This window comes from Suillus subaureus (assembly GCF_016647635.1).
Source record: "Suillus subaureus strain MN1 chromosome Unknown BJ212scaffold_51, whole genome shotgun sequence".
Taxonomy (NCBI): domain Eukaryota; kingdom Fungi; phylum Basidiomycota; class Agaricomycetes; order Boletales; family Suillaceae; genus Suillus; species Suillus subaureus.
Genome location: NW_024538607.1, coordinates 140,945 through 158,666, shown reverse-complemented (window position 1 = coordinate 158,666; position 17,722 = coordinate 140,945). Strand labels below are relative to the sequence as shown.

Sequence of the window (17,722 nt, the reverse complement as noted above, 5' to 3'; positions counted from 1 at the left end):
GTTCTCCGGCGACTTCTCCACTGCCTAGTATTCGATGTGCCTCATAGGACACCCTAATCTCCCCTGAGAATGCAGGTGAGGCATACGACGATCTAGAAACAGGATGTCAGTTCACGAATCATGTCCAGAAGTTTACATGAACCTCACAGGGCTACAATATCGCCCCACACTACATACTTGTGGGATGATAGGACTTTGATGGCTGCTTTCCAGCGTCTCCTCGAGTCGATATTAACGGATACGCAAACGCCCGCGAGTATGCGCTGAGAAGGGACTTGGAGATTCTTTCCTGATAGAGTGTGAGAATCACGAAACGAATACGAAGGTGATATGGCCCGGGAGCGACCCACCTTCAAGTCTAATATATCGTTCTTCTGAGCTACCAGGCATGATGGTGCGATGAAGTAAAATGACGAGGATCGAGAATGGGCTGAGTGGTGAGCGATTAATAAGTGGGAGGGAAGACAGGAATATAAATATGGGACTCGGAACTGTGGATGAAGTTCGGCTAAAAGGGAGAGGAGGAGAGGTTGCAACGTTGAGGGTTAACGTCAAGCTGTATTTCGATGACATTTGTCTGCTGCAATTGGTATGGTAGACGCTGGTATGAGTATGATCATTGCAGAGGACAAGACAACACTAGGCGATGCTAAATCAAACGCGGAAGTTATATACAGGAAGACGTCGACTCCGATGAACCAAGCCTGAAGATAAAGACACACGAGCGACAGCGTACGGGAAAGAGAACGCACCCACTCCCTTACGGTAGCGCCGTCAACGCGTCAACCACTCCTGCTCTCTCATGGCCAGATCATATGCAATTTTAGCGTCTCCCAAGAGTTTTTTGAGAAGGTTTTCGTTATCTATCCCGAGATCCCTTTTCTCCTCGTTGGTAATCTCGAGTAAATTGTGGCAAGCGACTCGGTCACCATTGCGCGTTCTCATTACATCCAAGACCTTTTTTCTCCATGTGATCCATACTTGCGTATCATTCGGAATGAAGTTGCAAATGATATTTTCTGGTTTGAACCCTAGGTTCCTCCATTCCGATTCTTCATAAACACCAGGAGGCTGGAGCATCAGGCATGTGAACACCGCGGCAGTTGTTCTCGTCCCACAAATGTACGTCCGCATATGCTTCTTCTGCAGATGAAATATTTTTAGGATCGATCGTTCCTGGATATACTCGTTGTTGATGGAGGACAAGTACAAGTTGTACAGCCACGAAACTGCGAAAGAGATCAGGAACATGGTTTGACCAGTGAATGTGCCCTGGGGGATTAAGAGCAATTGGGCGAGGAGTTGTATGACGAGTAGGGACGAAAAGAATCCAATGGCAGCGTACTCGTCTCTGACGGGCTCTTCACCATGCTCTAGATCACTGGAATTACTTTGACCTTCTTCTGCATCGCTATCATAGTTCGATTCAGGCAACCTCGTTCCATCTCCAGGAATGGAACGTTCACTTTTTTCCTTCCTGCTCCTCCACCTAACCATGCTGTTGTATTCAAGAATGAACCTGCCCCTCGTGATCGTGGCGACCTCTTTCTCTCTCCCAAGCAGGAGGACGATGTTATCACCGTCCAACAGCATTCCGTCTCCCGGTGGAGCCGTAGGTGCTGTACTTACGCCTTGCAGCTGTAAACATGCCAACCCTATGATCACAGAGAACATGCCGTTTGATATAATTCCCAGGAGAATCATTGAAAAGCAGAACCAGTCACGTATCCATCCACAAATTGCACATGTGATCCAACTAGCGGCTATTGGTAGAATTGCAGCAAGCGCGTGACGCCCCTTGTGAGGTGGGACCTTATAAACCAGCTCGACATTAGACGGCCGACTTGTCGCCTGTTGTGTCCCTTGTTGCGTCGCTTCTTCCCCTTGCGGCAATGCTCCTCCCCCTCCTTGCGGCGCTTCTCCTCCTTGTAGCGGTGGTTCTTCAAAAACGGGCTGCATCTTGATAATGGTCACTTTATTCAGTTTCGTGACATCTCTAGCCCCTGGTACCAGCACTCCTAGTTCCTCCTTGCTCTTCTCCATTATCAAATTTGCAAGATGGCCAGTGTGCTCCAGGACGGATCCAGATCTAGAGGCGACATATTTCGGGCCCCGCTTGCCATCAAGCTCAAATAATTTTGCTGGTTCTTCATTGGGCCCAGGAAAGAGCCCATCCCAGAAACGGGATTTTGCGAGCTTTCCAAACTTCTTGCCGACATTCCAGCTGCCGGGGGAGTTGTACCATCCCAGGAACTTTCTGGTCTTGTAGTGATGGATGGTCTGTATGGCGGAGATGGCTTCATCACCCCCGAAGAATCCTGCGATGGCGGATACGTTGAGGGAAAAATTGCCAGGATGGATATCAGGGGGGTGGGGCATGACACGTATGTTGTGGCTTGGCGTGCTGGTTCCTGCTCTTTTAAGTAGTATACTTGACAGGAGGCATTCCGGAAGCGTAAGGGCTCCAGGCGCCATACTATCTAGGCGCCATGCTATTCGGTGCATGTTCTTCACAGGGATTGCCCTTCGTCTGTGCTTCCTCATAATTTATACTAATCTGGCAGTTACTCACTGATTTCGTCGGAGTTCATGGTACCCTGTTATCCATCGGACCTTTCTCGGTTCCATCGAACAACTTCAAACCCTGAGGCCCGAGCACACAAAGTCTGGACTTCATCACGTCATTCACAACGACAAGACCCTACATCAGGAAATCATTGAATTTCTTTATTTGCCTATGAGCTCCAACGCCGTGCTATTGTCTACTCAGGCGCTATGCTATCCGGTACACGTTGTTCCCGGGGAATTGCCCTTCGTTTGTGAAGATTCCTGCTTCCTCACAGTTAATTTGGCAGTCATTCACTGATTTCGTTGATTGGTCCCTATTTCAAAAGTAATCCATACAGGTATGCTGCTGTTAACTGTTAGCCGATTAAACTTGTGTTCTTTGCGATTGGGGCATGCATTTGCATCAAGTTCAACATAGTAATTTAACTCGTACCAGTGTGTATTGACTTCCATTACACACTTCCAGCGGAGTCCTGAGTCGAGAGGCCAGCGGCCACTGCTGGCCACGGCCCTGCTCCACAAGTTCAACTGCCCGATGTGGATTGCCACTACGTATGGGACATGAGGCTGCATATACAGGAAGTGATTGTGCACCGCGAAAGGTGCTTGCAGCCTCGTGCCGTGAGATAATCGACGACCGCGTCATCACATGGCTGTCGAAAAGCTCAAAGCACATTTGGTATGCTTCGAGGGCAGATTCATGATGATAGACTTCGGCTTGGCGAGCCCAGTCAATAGCCTCGCTGATACGCCAAGGAAATCCTTGAGTAGGATGTCTTGATGCGAGCCTGAAGTTCTCTACAGCGAGTAATAAATCAACAGGGTCGTGGAGAATCCGGTAACGAGACAAATATATTTCCTGCAGCCGCATGTAGATGAAATACCTGTCTGGGTACAGCGAAGACAGAGCCGCCAATGATTCTTGGCAGAGATTGATGATCTCCTTGATATCTTCATCCTCCTGAGTGTGCGTGAAACGAGAACAGAGCGCCGAGCTCAAATTGAAAAGATTTCCATGGCGCTCCGGGTCGTCCAGCGGTATTAACTGGAGGGATTCACGAAACAGATCAATGGCCTCGTTAAGATCTTCGCTAACATGCAACTTGTCATATCTGGTTTTGGGTGCGAGGGCAAGGTTATTAAGTGTAGTGCCATGACGTAGATGCCTAGGTAGGTGTAGGGTCAACACATCGTGATAGAGGTTAATTGCTCGGGTAATGACATCAATGTCACCACGTCTGTTGAAACAGGTGACGAGGGCGCCCCCTAGGTTGCCCAATGAGAAACGACGATATCTGTGCCCAACAGGCCGGAGGCGTAGCACTTCTTCATGCAAAGAGATCGCCTCATCGAGGCCATTAGGTTTGCCTTGGTGACTGAAGCGGTGCTCGAGTGAGATGGCCAAGTTGTTCAAGTAGGTATCGCGGTCAGGATGTCCCTCGGGGCAGAGACACAGCTTCACGACGAAATTGTATGCTCTCATCTAAATCATCAATGTTGACGCGTTGTGTAAAGCATGACCTGAGAGCTCATAAAAGTTTGTCAAGTGCATTTGGACAGTGTTATTGGCCCACAGGACAGAGCTCGAGCACGTTTCGTCGAAGGTGGATGCCTTCATTAGATGTGTCTATTGGAAGATTGTTGCATTTACCGATCACATAATCGACCGCACTGTCTACACCGACGCTACGGAGGTAGGTGCCCTTTGGACAGAGGGGTAGTAGCTTACAGCACAGCTGCGCGGATTCGTGAATGTAGGCAGCGGTAGGCTCCTTGCTGTAGTGCCAGTTCAATGCTCTGATAAGATTATAGAGGGATAACGTGTGATCTGGGTGACCCTGTGGACGCAATGCAATGGTTTTGCGGAAGAGGGAAGTGGTGGTATCAGCGTCTTGAATATCCTTTTGAATACAGCCTTCAAGGCGGGCACACGCAAGATTGGTGAGAGCTGCTGCGTGATTAAAATGGTCGACCAGACACTGGTCCAGAACTAACTGAAAATGCTGCACAGCGTCGTTCAAGTGAGAGACCGTCTTGCTTGTCATGTATTCGGCAGATTGTGCGTGGCCCGCATCTGTGTCTCGAGCACCGCCACAGCCCACAAGAGACTATAGTTGATTTTCCGTCAGCAGAAGCTACAAGGACAGTCTGATGTGCCAACTCACATGAAACAGTGCGCCGTCCTGATCGTCGCAAGCATGTACAACAGCGGCCTTCAGTGCGAGGGAAGGATGGATACCACGCACGGGTGGGAAGGACAGTTCTATGGGATGTTAGTGTGAGTAGATGTACATGATGAATGAGAAGCAAATCTCTCACCGAATGATTCATCTCCATGATCAAGTAGCTCATCCCATGATGTTTGAAGTTCCCCGATGACTTCCCCACTGCCTAGCATTCGACCGGCCTCATAGGACGCCCTGATCTCGACTGAGAATGCAGGTGAGGCATATGATGATCTAGAAACCGAAGATCAGTTCACGAATCATGTCCAGAAGTCTACATGAACTTCACAGGGTCATAATATCGCCCCACACTACATATTTGTGGGATGATACGACTTTGATGGCTGTTTTCCAGCGTCTCCTCAAGTCGATATTGATGGATATATAAATGCCTGCAGGTATGCGCTGAGAAGGGACTTGAAGATTCTTTCCGGTGACGACTGTGGATATGGCATGAGGATCACGAAGCGAATACGAAAGTGACATGAAGCGACCTACCTTCAAGTCTAATATATTGTTCTTCTAAGCTGCCAGGCATGATGGTGCGATAAAGATGACGAGGATCGAGGATCAGCGGAATGAGTGGGAGGGGAAGACGGGAATATAAACTTTATGGGAGCTGTAGATGGCTAGCTCGGCTGAGAAGGAGAGGAAGAGAGGCTACAACGTTGAGGGTTCGCGACATGCGGTATTTCCATGACAATTGTCTGCTTGGCACGACAGACACTGGTACGATCATTGCATTAAGCGCTGAGAATGGAGAGCACCAGCTAGGAAGAATTCGAGTCTGCTAAAGAAGTGAAGATAATGTCAGTCACATCAGCGAAAGTAGCACCTCAAGGTTCTTGAAGGGGACATGTGAGTGTCAGAGCGTCCTCTGATGATTGCTGCTACCGGACTTGCATCAGACAATGGTAAATGAATAGCGAAAACCACAAAATATGTTAGTAAGTACTCGTAGGCGATTGTGACGATGGCGAGTGCTTTCATGATCAGCGGTTAATCCGCAGTGTTCCCTGTGAGCTTCTTCCCACTTTCAGGCATTACTATCATTCAACGAGAAATGCACAATTTTCACTTATGGCTGATTAGCATCACAACAACGCATATTCGTATCGGAATTACTTTAGGTCTCTGTGCGTTGGGCTGATCAAATGCACATAGTTGATTAGAGTCGTATGGTGTAAGCCAATATCCACGGGTATAAGTTACTGGTGGACAGGATAAGATAAGTCGTTCCGTTATTTTAATCATTCTTCAACCACCACTGCTCTTCCGTGGCCAAATTATATGCAACTCGAGCGTCTTCCAGGAGCTGTTCGAGAAGCTTTTTGTCGCCCGACCCGAACTTCGTTTTCTCCTCGCTGCTCATCTTGAGTAAACTGTGGCAAACGTCCTGGCTACTATCGCGTTTTTTCATTACCTCCAAGACTTTTTTTCTCCATGTAACCCACACCTGCGTATCATTCGGAATAAAGTTGCGAATGATACTTTCTGGTTCGAAACCTAGGTCCTTCCATTTGTCTGCAACAACGTATTTGTGTGCAACGTCGTCAGCAGGCTGGAGCATCAGGCATGCGAATACTGCAGCAGTTGTTCTTGTGCCAAAGATGTACGTCTGCATATGCTTCTCCTCCAGATGAAGTTCCTTTAGGATCAATTGTTCCTGGATATACTCGTTGTCGATCGAGGACAAGTACAAGTTGTACGCCCATGAAGCTGCGAAGGAGGACAGGAACATGATTTGGCCAAATAATGTACCCTGGGGTATCAAGAGCAGTTGGCCGAGGAGTTGTATGACGAGCAGGAGCGAACACAATCCAATAGCAGCGTACTCGTCTATGACGGGCTCTTCACCCGGCTCTGGAGACGTAGCATACTCGTTTCTAACGGGCTCTTCACTCAACTTTGGAGACGTAGCACCCTGGTTTGTAGGCGCGGCAACTTGCTTTTGAGGCGTGGCAACCTGCTTTAGACAAGAATTATTTTGACCTCTTTCTGCATCGCTATTGCGGTCCGAATTGGACGACTTCACTCCGTCTCCAGGAACGGAACGTTTCCTCTTTTCCTTCCTGCTCCTCCACCTAACCCAGGGGTCAAATTTGAGAATGAACTTGCCCCTCGTGATCGTGGCAACGTCTCCCTCTTTCCCGAGCAGGAGGACGATATCATCACCATCCATCAGCATTCCGTCTCCGGGCGGAGCCGTAGGTGCTGAATTCACGCCTTGCAGCTTTAAACATGCCGACCCTATGACCACGGAGGATATGCCGCTTGACATAATTCCCAGAAGAATCATCGAAAAGCAGAACCAGTCGTGTGTCCATCCACAAAGTGCGCATGTGGTGAAGCTAACGGCTATCGGTAGAATTGCAACGAGCGTGTGACGCCCGCTGTGAGGTGGGATGTCGCGGACCGGCTCCTCTTTAGGCACCTTCTTAGGCAGCACCTCCTCTTTATGCGTCTCCTTGTGCGGCTCCTCTTCCTCTTTATCTTCATCTTTAGGCGCCTCTTTCGGCGTCTCCTTTCTAGCCGCCGCCGGTTCGAAAACGAGCTGCGTCTTGATAATGGTCACTTTATTCCGTTTCGTGACTCTTCCTTTCACCTGGTATCCTAGCTCCTCCTTGCTCTTCTGCATTATCAAATACGCAAGATGGCCGGTGTGCTCCAGGACGGATCCAGATCTAGAGGCGACATATTTGGGGCCCTGCTTGCCATCAAGCTCGAAGAATTTTGCGGGTTCTTCATCGGGTCCAGGGAAGAGCCCGTCCCAGAAACGGGATTTTGCGAGCTTTCCAAACTTTTTGCCTACATTCCAGCTGCCGGGAGAGTTGTACCACCCCAGGAACTTTCTGGCCTTGTAGTGATGGATGGTCTGTATAGCGGAGATGGCTTCATCGCCGCCGAAGAACCCTGCGACACCGGATACGTTGAGGGAAAAGTTGCCAGGACGGATTTCAAAGGGAGGTTTTGAGGGCATGACACGTATGTTGCGGTTGGCGTGCTGATTCCTGCTCTCTTAAGTAGCGTATCTAACGGGAAGCGCTCTGGAAGCGTAAGGACTCTAGGCGCTATGCTATCTAGGCACCATGCTACATGTTTTTCCCGGGAGAATGCCTTTCGTCTGTGAAATTTCCTGCTTCCTCATGATCATGATGTATCTATACTAGTCTAGCAGTTATCCACTGATTTCGTTGATTGGTCCCTATTTCAAAAGTAATCCATACGGGTATGTTACTGTTAGCTGTTAGCTGATTAAACTTGTGTTCTTCGCGATCGGGGCGCGCATTTGCATCAAGTTCAGCATAGTGATTTGATCTGTACCTATGTGTATTGACTTCTACTATGCGGCCTATTGCAAGTGTCTAGCTGAGGTGATTCAAACAACTTAAACAAGAGTCGCCGAGCGCCGTTACGAAAATACTTGATTCCGATCAAAGAGGAGACATCCTCTTCAACTTCTTAACTTTGACTTTCGCGGCAAATTTCAAGCGTCCCCGGGCCTTCCCCCACAGAAGTCGGCATTTTCATAAAACCCGTTCTTCTAGTTGCTTAAACATAAAATTCTTAATGTAGATATCATTCTCGAGCTCTCCAGCACATCTCAATGAACGACCACGATTGAGATGATACAGTTGAAAGTGCCAAGGTCACGCAGAAATGTCACCTGCCGATATGTGCCGTGACGGAGTTTCAATACTGCACACCTGGGTGTAGCGCTGCTCAGCGGATATTTCCATCAATTCTGCGCTAACGTTAAGGGGCCCCAGCTCTCCACGTGCATATGCAGCATGATCCATATGTGCATGGTTGCCAACTTCTGTGGGGTGCCGATTGCAACGGCAGTGCTACCACAGCCGCCATTACACTGATTGAGTCGTGTCAAACCTTCTAGGGAACTGATCAGGGTCCTCTGACTCCGGAGCGCTTTGGATGATTGATTATCACTGCGAACAAACACACGGGCACAACCCTCGACTCGTCTGAAATGCCACTCCTTCAACGCCACTAGAAATTGCAAAATCTCGACTTCAGTCTCGATGCTTTTGGCGTTACTGGGTTTTTGGCAGCGAGCAAGTTATCACTGCTATGGCCACTGTATATCTCGCAGGGGCAGAAATGGCTTGGCTGGTGCAATTATCCCGGCAGATATACTATGGCCAAGGAGTCCGTCAAGATTATGGAACAGTCTTTTCCTGAGCTTGACAATAATCCAGGTGTTGTATTCAGGCTGAACGTGAAAAATAGCCCAGAAGTATTATATCTTGACTACATCACGTCACAATCTCCTGACGCAGTGGGTGATTTACTAAACACTAGGTCTTCCTCTCGCCTGAATCACTCCGGTCACACGGATATCTATTATCGTTGCACCTGATGCCACGTTTGCTTATAACTTTTAGGTGCAAAATATGAGCATCTAGTGATTCCAGTCCCTAGAAAATGGAACGAATCCTATTTGACGAACTTCGAAGTCATGTGCAGTTATCAGGGTGCCCCGAGCCGGGGCCCGGGATGGCTGCATTTGTATGCTTCGTTCGCTGTGAAGACAACTCAAAGGCATCCGGCCAATGAAAATTCTGATAGAGTTTTTGCCCAACGCGACGTCAATCTAGTAGAAGTGGAGGAAGCAAGTGCCACGCTCAGGTCGAGAAACCAATTGATGGCGTACTTCCCAGCGATTTACATGTTACTCGACACAGATCTGATTGATACGAAAAGGTTCAACATATAAGATTGAAAGGGTAAAGCATAGTAGTTGTACATACGATACGTGCGATATTCTAAATATGAATTAACTTCATGACAATTGAAATTTATGTGAAAACGTGATAGCAAAAGCAGTTACCGAACGCACTGCAGAAAACATGAAAGCAACATGAAATGAAATGAAAATCATCGAAAAGTACGATAACGAAGAAAACTAAAAGCAGACGGTTAATAAAGCGAATTCCAAAGCAAAAGAACATAATTCGAGAGAAAAGCGTAAAAAGTCCAAGTCAGTGTTCACCGAACCTCATAAATCGACTCCATCCGGTCAGATGGTGGGCGAACCATCACCCTAGGGAGCGTTTCGTCTTTGCGAAGAATTCCGCGGACCTTGCTCGATTCTGTTCGACTAAGCGTTAGCGGCTTCAGATGCTTGTTCACAGAACTAGCACTGGGAGCAACATTCTCATCGTGCTCTTTCATCGACTTTGGCTTCTTCTTTCCAAGAACGAGCGGTCGTGTACCAGCGAACCCGTTGCTGGCGACATCGCCAGTATTATTATGGTTCGAATCACGATCTTTAAGTAGGGAAAGGGTGCGAAGAGAATTCGAGCTCGACTTCGTTGCGGGCTCTGTGGCGTCCTTGCGCTGGTTGCTAGACTTGAGTATAAGTGGTTTCACCACCCGGGAGGACCACTGTGCGAGTGTACGAGATGTCATGTCATTAGTAATATTTCGTTCGGTGGGCGGCCGAGCCTCTGGCTCCGTTGGTGCTTGGGCGTGTTCCTCGGATGACCTGATATAGACAATACTTGAGCGTTTGGAAGTCAGTTGAGAGCGAGGCATAGCGGCAGCTTGATATTTTCGTGCAAAATGGCATTCTTTTTCTTGCAGTGGCGTGCTTTGCGCAGCAGGATCAAATTCGGCCATAGGGTCAAAGAGAGTGACCGTAGATGCAGCGGATGACGGAGGAAGTATTGTTGCGGTGTCAAGGGTAACGACGGAGGTACGTGCACTTTCCATGCCATGAAGGACTTCAGCACGAAGACCAAGAGTGCGAGTAGAGATTGTGCGGCCGAGGGAGGCGCCATTCTGAACAAGCTGCTTATCAACATGCACGGGGGGATGTGCAAGAAGGTTGGAGACCGATTCGCCCCCCCAGACCGTGTTGCGCCTTCCATCGTTTACAGTGGCGTATCCACCAATCTTCGTGGCAAGCGCGCGGCTAATCTCGGATTTCAAAGCATTGGCTGTGTCCTTGCGAAGACCGAGACTGCGCAACCAACGTCAGAACATATCGACGTGGGAATCAGGGGCTAGTTCACCTAGAAAGACTGAAGTGATGTCTCTTGTGCGCAGACGCCTTCTTGGGCCTGACCTTGCCATTGGCGAGTGTCGAGTGCAGCGCGGTACTTTCCCAGTCTCCTTTGGCGAGCACACCGAAGTCACCGTTATCCTTCTGGGTGCGAGAAGCTGGCAGGCGCTTCTTCTTTGTCACAGTGCTGCTGATCGGGGGGTCGAACTCGAACTCGAAATCCTTGATCTTCACATCACTTCCAACCCTTAAACCAGGTACAAGGAGCGGCAGAACACCAGCAGTGAGCACATCGATCTCGTTTACATCGTCATTGACAACTGCGCCGAAGCTATAACCAGACGAATACGACTTCCGGTGGATGAGAGTGCGCATCGATTGTTGCTTGGCAAGACGGACATTAGGAGGTGTGGGAGGCAGAGGTTGAGACGGAGGTCGGCTAGGGCTGGGGCCGGGGCCGTAGTCTGTGCTGATCGCCTGACCAATGACTGAAGAGACAGAGCGGGAGCGGAGATGCGAAGAACCAGAGAGGACCGACTTCCTCTTCTCCATGCCAGCGCCAGTAGTTACAGTGAGCAGATCACCACCTTGCTTCTCTGGCGATGCTGTGACAACCACCGTAGTTGCAAGCGCAGAATAATGCCTCTGGGCGACCATTATTCTCGAGGCAAATTCATCGCCTGAAATTCTTGACTGAACCGACTGCTTCCTGATTCTTCCAAACTCCGCAGATTGGGGGGTGTTAGGGAACACAGAAGTATTGAATGATTCAGACTCGGTCTGCATTGGCAAGGGGGGCGTCATCTCTCCATCTTCCTTTTCACCATCAGGAGGCAGTACAGCTAGGCGCGGAACAGGGGTCATGAGACCAAGTGCCCTACTAAGCTTGCCTTTCCCGTCTACGGCGTCCCCTTGTGAGAGCCAAACATCTCCAGAGCGTCTCTCTTCGACAACTGTGACTGACCCAGACCGCTTGTACTCACGGTTGCAGTCGGTGAGAGTGACAGCCGGAGATGGTGCCCGCATGCAGACTGAGGGAGGCTCGCTATGAACTTCAAAAAGACCGGTCGGGATGGGGATGGGCGAGCGCATAATGATGTTCATGGCAAGGAGGGGCGAAGACAGGGTGACCGAGAGGGCAAGAAGAAGAGGGGTGGCAGAAGATACGAAGCCATTTCCAACGAAAGATAGGATGTATGGCAGGGAGAACGCCTGGTGACCAGATATTAAAGCCGATTTAACGTCAGACAAGGAGGACTCACCAAAGGTACCCAAATTGTCATCATCCAGCAGGCATACCGATAAATTGAGATGTCGACATCATTGCCATTATACGCCAGAGAAGCAATACCCCTTTCTGAATCACCCTGATATCCGTATCCTCCAAGAACTCGAGCACTCGACAGAGCGGGGGTCAGTGGCCGATTGCATTGGGGAAGAAGCTCAGCGTTGAGATCAATGGCGCTGACGCCACCTTGATGGCTGGTGGGATAGGACCATGCAGAGTGCGAGATTTGAGACCCAGACGGCGAAGTCAGCCATGAGCTCTGCGAGCCGAGACGTGGCCGAATCGGAGTATCACGACGGAAAGGGTCAGGATCAGAGCTTAGTGCGTCAGTGGGTGATGGAGGGTGAGATGAAGGCAATGCTGGGACTGGCGGAAATAATACGTCACCGGTCACAGGTGTAGGCGGATCAAACCAATAAGACGATTTAGGCACAAGGGAGGTTTTGGATGCCATGGCACAGTCGACGCGCAAGGAACCAGAACGGGGGTGCGTTTGATGAGTCGAGAAAGACCAGTTGGACACCGAGTCCTGATGCGTACTGCCTGCATCAGAGGTAAGCCAAGAACTACCTTCCCTGAGGACGTCAACATCCTCAGTCGCGAACGAGGGGCGGGGTTTGTCCTCGACTTCTTTAGCAGGTGGCCAGCTGTCTGCGGGATCATTGAGTGCGGCGAGATTGCGCCGGATTACCACAAGAGTGTACACGAGACTGCCAAACGATGCACTGCTCAAGACAGCAACAGTAGTGGAATATGCCAGAAGTCCAACGAAGAAGCTTGGGACACCTACCCCCGCGATAACGCCAGAGAGTACAGTGGATGTGAACCCCAGGAGCATGGTGGGCGCCCACAGCATCCAGTGCCTGTATCCGAAGGATACTGACCGCCCCATACGAATGTGGATCAACGTGAGTGCGGACACGACAAAAAGACAAGTCTGCCTGATTGTCAAGGCAAACCACAACCTTGCCGAGGATGCAGCGTCACGGGCCTCGCCATATGCTGCAGGGCCACCATAGTATTCACTAAATGCCTGCCAAATGAAGACGCATAGAGCCAGGATATCGAGGGAAGCCAACCATAGGTGACTCTTGTCAGCTGAAGAAAGAGAACGAAAATTATAATCAGGCAGTCCGAACTCGGACTAAAAAAAGATCAGTTATTTGAGGCTCATGGGAAGATTAAATACACACGGGAGCGACTCGTCTGCTTAAAGGATGAGGCGGAAGAATTGGAATTACTATGCGAAAAATAACAAAAGCTGATGATATAAACGAAACGAAAGCCAGAATAAGCGTCGGAATAAAAGGAATCATGGTGAACGTTGAGAGCGTTGAGAGCGTTGGTAAATTCTTGGATGGATCTTGGATTTGACTTTATGAGAGAGCGTCGGATGCGTGAATGCGTGAATGCGTGAACGGCGTAAGGCCTTCGTGACAAAAAGCCGCTACTGAAAAAAAGCGCCCGCCTTAAGGAAGTGCAATGAAAAGTTTAAATGTCTGAACAACTCAGAAATCGAACAAGAACCAAATAATGCTGGACCCATAATAACAAATAGTACACACTTGTCAACAACGCGTCATCACGTGATTTTTGATTTTTGGACCAGATCCTGACTGGAGGAAGAAGTGACGGCTGCCAATGGAAGAAGATTGATTTATTGATTCATCTCTAACCGTACCGATAGTCAGGACACCATGGGTCGTTGACATTGATAATCCCTTCAAGTTCATCCTCGACCAAGTAGTTTGGAATGGTGTTGTTTGCCAAAGGCTTTAGAAATCAACAGAAACAAACAATGCGCGCTCATCTTCGATTCCACCTTTCAAGCTGGATACAGGATTATGCCTACCATCACTGACCTCCCAGACGAGCTTTTGGATGAAATAGCCCATCTATTACCAAAGGGGACCCTATCCTCCCTATGTACCGTTTCAAATCGCTTTCAACCCCGCGCGACGCGATGGCTCTACCGGTGTCTGGCCCTGGCGGGTAACGGTGAAACGATAAACATCTGCAAGGTCCTCATTTCAAACAAACTCGCTGCTATCTCCGTTCGCAAAGTTCTCCTGTGGCCAGGTTTAGCATTCTCTCGCCTAAGTCTCACAGGAGGGTAAGTGCTTGCCCCTCGTTACCTGCATACGTGTAACCACGCTTGTTCAATTCAACAGACCCTTTTATCTCTACCTGTCCGCCTTTTACAAGCTGTTGTCCCGTGCCTTGGCTTGTGCGACAAATGTGGAAAATATCCGGTTAATGTTTCCCTACTGCGGAGCATCTCTGTCGTTAGATGCCTGCGCGTTCCCAAACCTTCATTCATTTGCCACCACAATGGAACCCCATACTCTTGCCTCGTTCGTCAGGAGACACCCACAGCTTCAGGAGCTGCATATATCTCCGAGTGACCTGAGATCCATTCCATTGTCAGAATTCAGTGGAATATCCCTTTCCTCGCTGAATTCGGTCTGCCTTCCCCAATCTTTGCTATTTATAATTGCTCCGGATGCACCCCTACATTCTGTTTTGTCTCCAGAGATCGACGACAACGAAGAGATCCCGAATTTTATCAAGCACCTTTCTCGGTATTGCACAACGCTCACTGAGCTTCATTTGTGCCGTCCTCACTGGAATGCCGAAGTTTTAATGCATGTCGCGACTTTGCTGCCAAAGATCAAAAACTTCAAATTTACTAAGATGATACCTGGTCTACACCACCATTCCAATGCAGCTGTAAGTTGTTGTCGCTGCGCTCCAAAAGCTCACGACGTTTATGGGTGCAGTTTCTCGAAGCATGCGAAACAGCACTTCCCTTTTTTAGTTCCCTCAGTCAATTAAGCATCGAGATTACACGCAATCGAGAACTATCGGGCTTTTCTTTTGTGTCCGACTACAGATCCGACTTCAAGATGGTTCAAATATGGGGCAACATATGCCCGACCCTTAGTATTTGTGCCTTTCCATGTACGTACACCCAACACTCAAGTATGTTAATGATAGGAAGCAACTAAACGACCCATAGCTGGAACTGCATGGCATCGTATTGAGGACAATGTATGGATGCCAGACTTGCACCACAAGGCTGCAATTCGGTGGTTCTTTGAGGCCGCCTCCACGGATCAGTTTCCGATCCATGTCATGGGGTCTTTACAGCAGTTCTGCGATTCCATAGGGAAAGTTGACACCCTCGGACTACTCAATTTTAGGTCGCCGTCAGCCATGGAATCAATTGGCCTTTACCCCCAGACAGAGGAGGACGAATCAGAGTTTTATTCGAGTGATTCGGATGAGATCGAGGAATAAGATTAAGTGATACAGGTGACGGGCAACCGAGTCTAGTACTATGCAGTTGAAGAATTCGTGTCGTTGAAAAGGGCCTGACGGTATGTGTCTTGCTGTACACTACGAATATTTATGTATTTGATATCAAGACAGCAATGTGCGATCGTGATATCATCCTTACGTGTCTACAATTGAACTGCACAAAGACTGAGAGCATGTATATTCACGGATCCATACGACAGAAAGTAGAAAACATCTGCAGCTCCAAACCAAGCCCAAACCATTATCATAACATCCTACGCGTATCTCTGAGCCGTGCCTGCCAAGCCAAACCGTCACCATAACACCCTACACGGATCTCTGAGCCGTGCCCGCCAAATCTGTGAGCAGTTTGACCTCATCCAGCATCTTCTTCGGTGTCTTACCTGCGACAGCTGCTTGTAGAGCAACGTTCGACGCGAGATAGACAGGTTGATCAGGTAAGTTCGCCTCTTGGAGGTTAGTCCTGATGCTACGGATGGTTTCTGCCACGTATTGGTCGCGCGCCCGTGCAAAGTAGCTAGCCTTGTTTCCACCTTCATCGTCACTGTTATAGCCTATATCTTTCATGAGGTTCCTGATGTGCTGATCCGCTTTAGAGCGGACGATGAAGGCGGGAATACCAAAGCGCCTAGCGTTGGAAAGGATAGCGACGTCAGTGGCAGTGAAACGATTGTTAACTACAACGATGATGCAGTCGAAGACGAACAGCCCTTGGTCATTGAAGTATTTCCAATCGGGAACCTTTAAGGTACCCGCTCCGGGAACATCGTACCAGACGAAGCGGCTGGATGGGTTTGGATCAGGGTATCTGGCCACCACAAGAGTGGTCTCGTTCACGCCAACCGCGGCAGCATCAGGATCCATATTGTGCTTGCCTCGGAACGCGTTAACCAGTGACGACTTGCCGCTACCAGCTATCCCACTGACGGCAACATGGAAAAAACCTCCGGTATGCTGTATCTTGGCCCTGAAAGCAGAATATTCTTCAGGCGTAGGCACGACCACAGGTCGGGTGCCATCTCGCAATTGTCTCTCAGCTTCCTCTCTCGCAGCTTGAGCTTGCCTGGCTTCTTCAGCAGCTCTTTGTGCGGCGCGCTCAGCTGCTTCCCTCTCGGCCTGGAGTCTTCTGTTTTCCTCTTCCCTGGCTCTCTGTTGCCGTTGCCGTTCTTGCTGGGCAGCGATGGCAGCTTTCCTAGCAGCTTCTTCAGCAGCTTGTTGTCTGCGCCTCTCTTCTTCAGCCTCTCGCGCCAGTCGTTCCGCACGTTGTCTTTCTTCGCGAGCCCGTGCTTCTGCGGCCTCGCGGGCGGCACGTGCTGCCTGCTCGGCTTGCTCTCTCTGGCGGCGCTGTCGTTCGGCCTCTTCGCGAGCAGCTTGCGCTCTCCGAGCTGCCTCCGCTTGTTCCGCCTCAAAGCGCCGTCGTGCCTCTTGCGCCTCGCGCATGAGCCGTTCGGCCTCCGCACGGCTGCCTGAGCGCACGTTCTGCTTCTTGACGAGCAGCTTCAGCTTCGGCGCGAGCACGAGCTTCGACGCGAGCACGAGCTTCGGTGCGAGCACGAGCTTCAGCCTCTTGTTGTGCACGAATTGCTCCCCAGTCTGGCTCATAGTGATGTGAGTGTCCCCCGCCCATGACTAGAATTTCGAGGTTGTAGATGAAGATCTCGTCGGTTGGTCGGTGGCACTAACAGGATGTCAACAAACGTGGATTTCGGCACAGTTCATTCAATTACCGACCTGGATCCGTTGACGATGTAGGCCTCTATGAGTGCCGTTTGAGGGTCTGGGGAGTCTGAGGTTGTCTCGGCTGACTCAAATACCACCTACGACTAGCAGCCTCGAGGGTCCATCAAGGGTTATAGTGGCAGTACCATGATTGAACAGAGTACGAACTAGTGCACAACCTTGTCATGTTACCTGAAAATGTCTGACGATGATCATGAGTAACTTCTTTCGAAGCACACAGCGTCTCCTATTAACTACCGCGAACACGGTAGTCCGGCGTGTGAGGCGCGTCTATGGATAGAAGAATGTAGCTACCAAGTAATATGATAGAGCTTTACCACAGGTTCACCACAGTTGCGCGAAGTTTCATTGCGCCGGCAAATGCCGTCATAACGAGCCTAACTAGTGTCATATCATACATGTCCTCCAAGTCAGCTTGTGTAATGTCATGATCCATCCAACAGCTTCAAGCTCATCCTAAAAAAATCAATTCCACGAGCGTAGATCATCGTCAGTAGGATATCGCAATCGACCGAGACGAGCTTCTTACGATAGTCCCCAAGCGCGTTCGTCTCA

The 17,722-nt window shown here is 49.5% G+C and overlaps 6 protein-coding genes across 6 annotated transcripts; 1 reads left to right on the top strand and 5 right to left on the bottom strand.

Moving 5' to 3' along the window:
* Positions 1-774: 774 nt before the first annotated feature.
* Positions 775-2,379, bottom strand: BJ212DRAFT_1283396 (uncharacterized protein; the record flags this gene model as incomplete). The annotated part of the gene is made up of 4 exons (XM_041331758.1): positions 775-1,031; positions 1,065-1,371; positions 1,495-1,812; positions 1,951-2,379. The coding sequence occupies 4 exons, from the start codon at positions 2,377-2,379 to the stop codon at positions 775-777; spliced, it is 1,311 nt and encodes a 436-aa protein (XP_041187396.1).
* Positions 2,380-2,773: 394 nt separating this feature from the next.
* On the bottom strand, positions 2,774-5,331 carry BJ212DRAFT_1303962 (uncharacterized protein; the record flags this gene model as incomplete). The annotated part of the gene is made up of 7 exons (XM_041333525.1): positions 2,774-2,836; positions 3,029-4,051; positions 4,143-4,676; positions 4,734-4,831; positions 4,888-5,027; positions 5,083-5,233; positions 5,292-5,331. The coding sequence occupies 7 exons, from the start codon at positions 5,329-5,331 to the stop codon at positions 2,774-2,776; spliced, it is 2,049 nt and encodes a 682-aa protein (XP_041187395.1).
* A 527-nt stretch (positions 5,332-5,858) lies between these two features.
* On the bottom strand, positions 5,859-7,964 carry BJ212DRAFT_1391051 (uncharacterized protein). The gene has a single exon (XM_041337011.1). It carries the CDS (start codon positions 7,771-7,773, stop codon positions 6,040-6,042), a length of 1,734 nt encoding a protein of 577 aa, XP_041187394.1. The 5' UTR covers positions 7,774-7,964; the 3' UTR covers positions 5,859-6,039.
* A 1,836-nt stretch (positions 7,965-9,800) lies between these two features.
* On the bottom strand, positions 9,801-13,422 carry BJ212DRAFT_1283404 (uncharacterized protein; the record flags this gene model as incomplete). The annotated part of the gene is made up of 4 exons (XM_041331759.1): positions 9,801-10,776; positions 10,829-12,030; positions 12,081-13,250; positions 13,300-13,422. The coding sequence occupies 4 exons, from the start codon at positions 13,420-13,422 to the stop codon at positions 9,801-9,803; spliced, it is 3,471 nt and encodes a 1,156-aa protein (XP_041187393.1).
* A 472-nt stretch (positions 13,423-13,894) lies between these two features.
* BJ212DRAFT_1391044 (uncharacterized protein) lies at positions 13,895-14,646 on the top strand. The gene has a single exon (XM_041337010.1). The coding sequence runs from the start codon at positions 13,951-13,953 to the stop codon at positions 14,221-14,223; it is 273 nt and encodes a 90-aa protein (XP_041187392.1). The 5' UTR covers positions 13,895-13,950; the 3' UTR covers positions 14,224-14,646.
* Positions 14,647-15,808: 1,162 nt separating this feature from the next.
* On the bottom strand, positions 15,809-16,372 carry BJ212DRAFT_1209294 (immunity-related GTPases-like protein; the record flags this gene model as incomplete). The annotated part of the gene is made up of 1 exon (XM_041329195.1): positions 15,809-16,372. A coding segment is annotated over one exon (564 nt), but the record flags the coding sequence as incomplete, so codon positions are not given.
* Positions 16,373-17,722: the final 1,350 nt, after the last annotated feature.

What these genes read in the sequence shown, in the direction of transcription:
- BJ212DRAFT_1391051 (XM_041337011.1), bottom strand. Translation starts at nt 7,773, where the DNA reads ATGCCCTCAAAACCTCCCTTTGAAATCCGTCCTGGCAACTTTTCCCTC.
- BJ212DRAFT_1391044 (XM_041337010.1), top strand. Translation starts at nt 13,951, where the DNA reads ATGCCTACCATCACTGACCTCCCAGACGAGCTTTTGGATGAAATAGCC.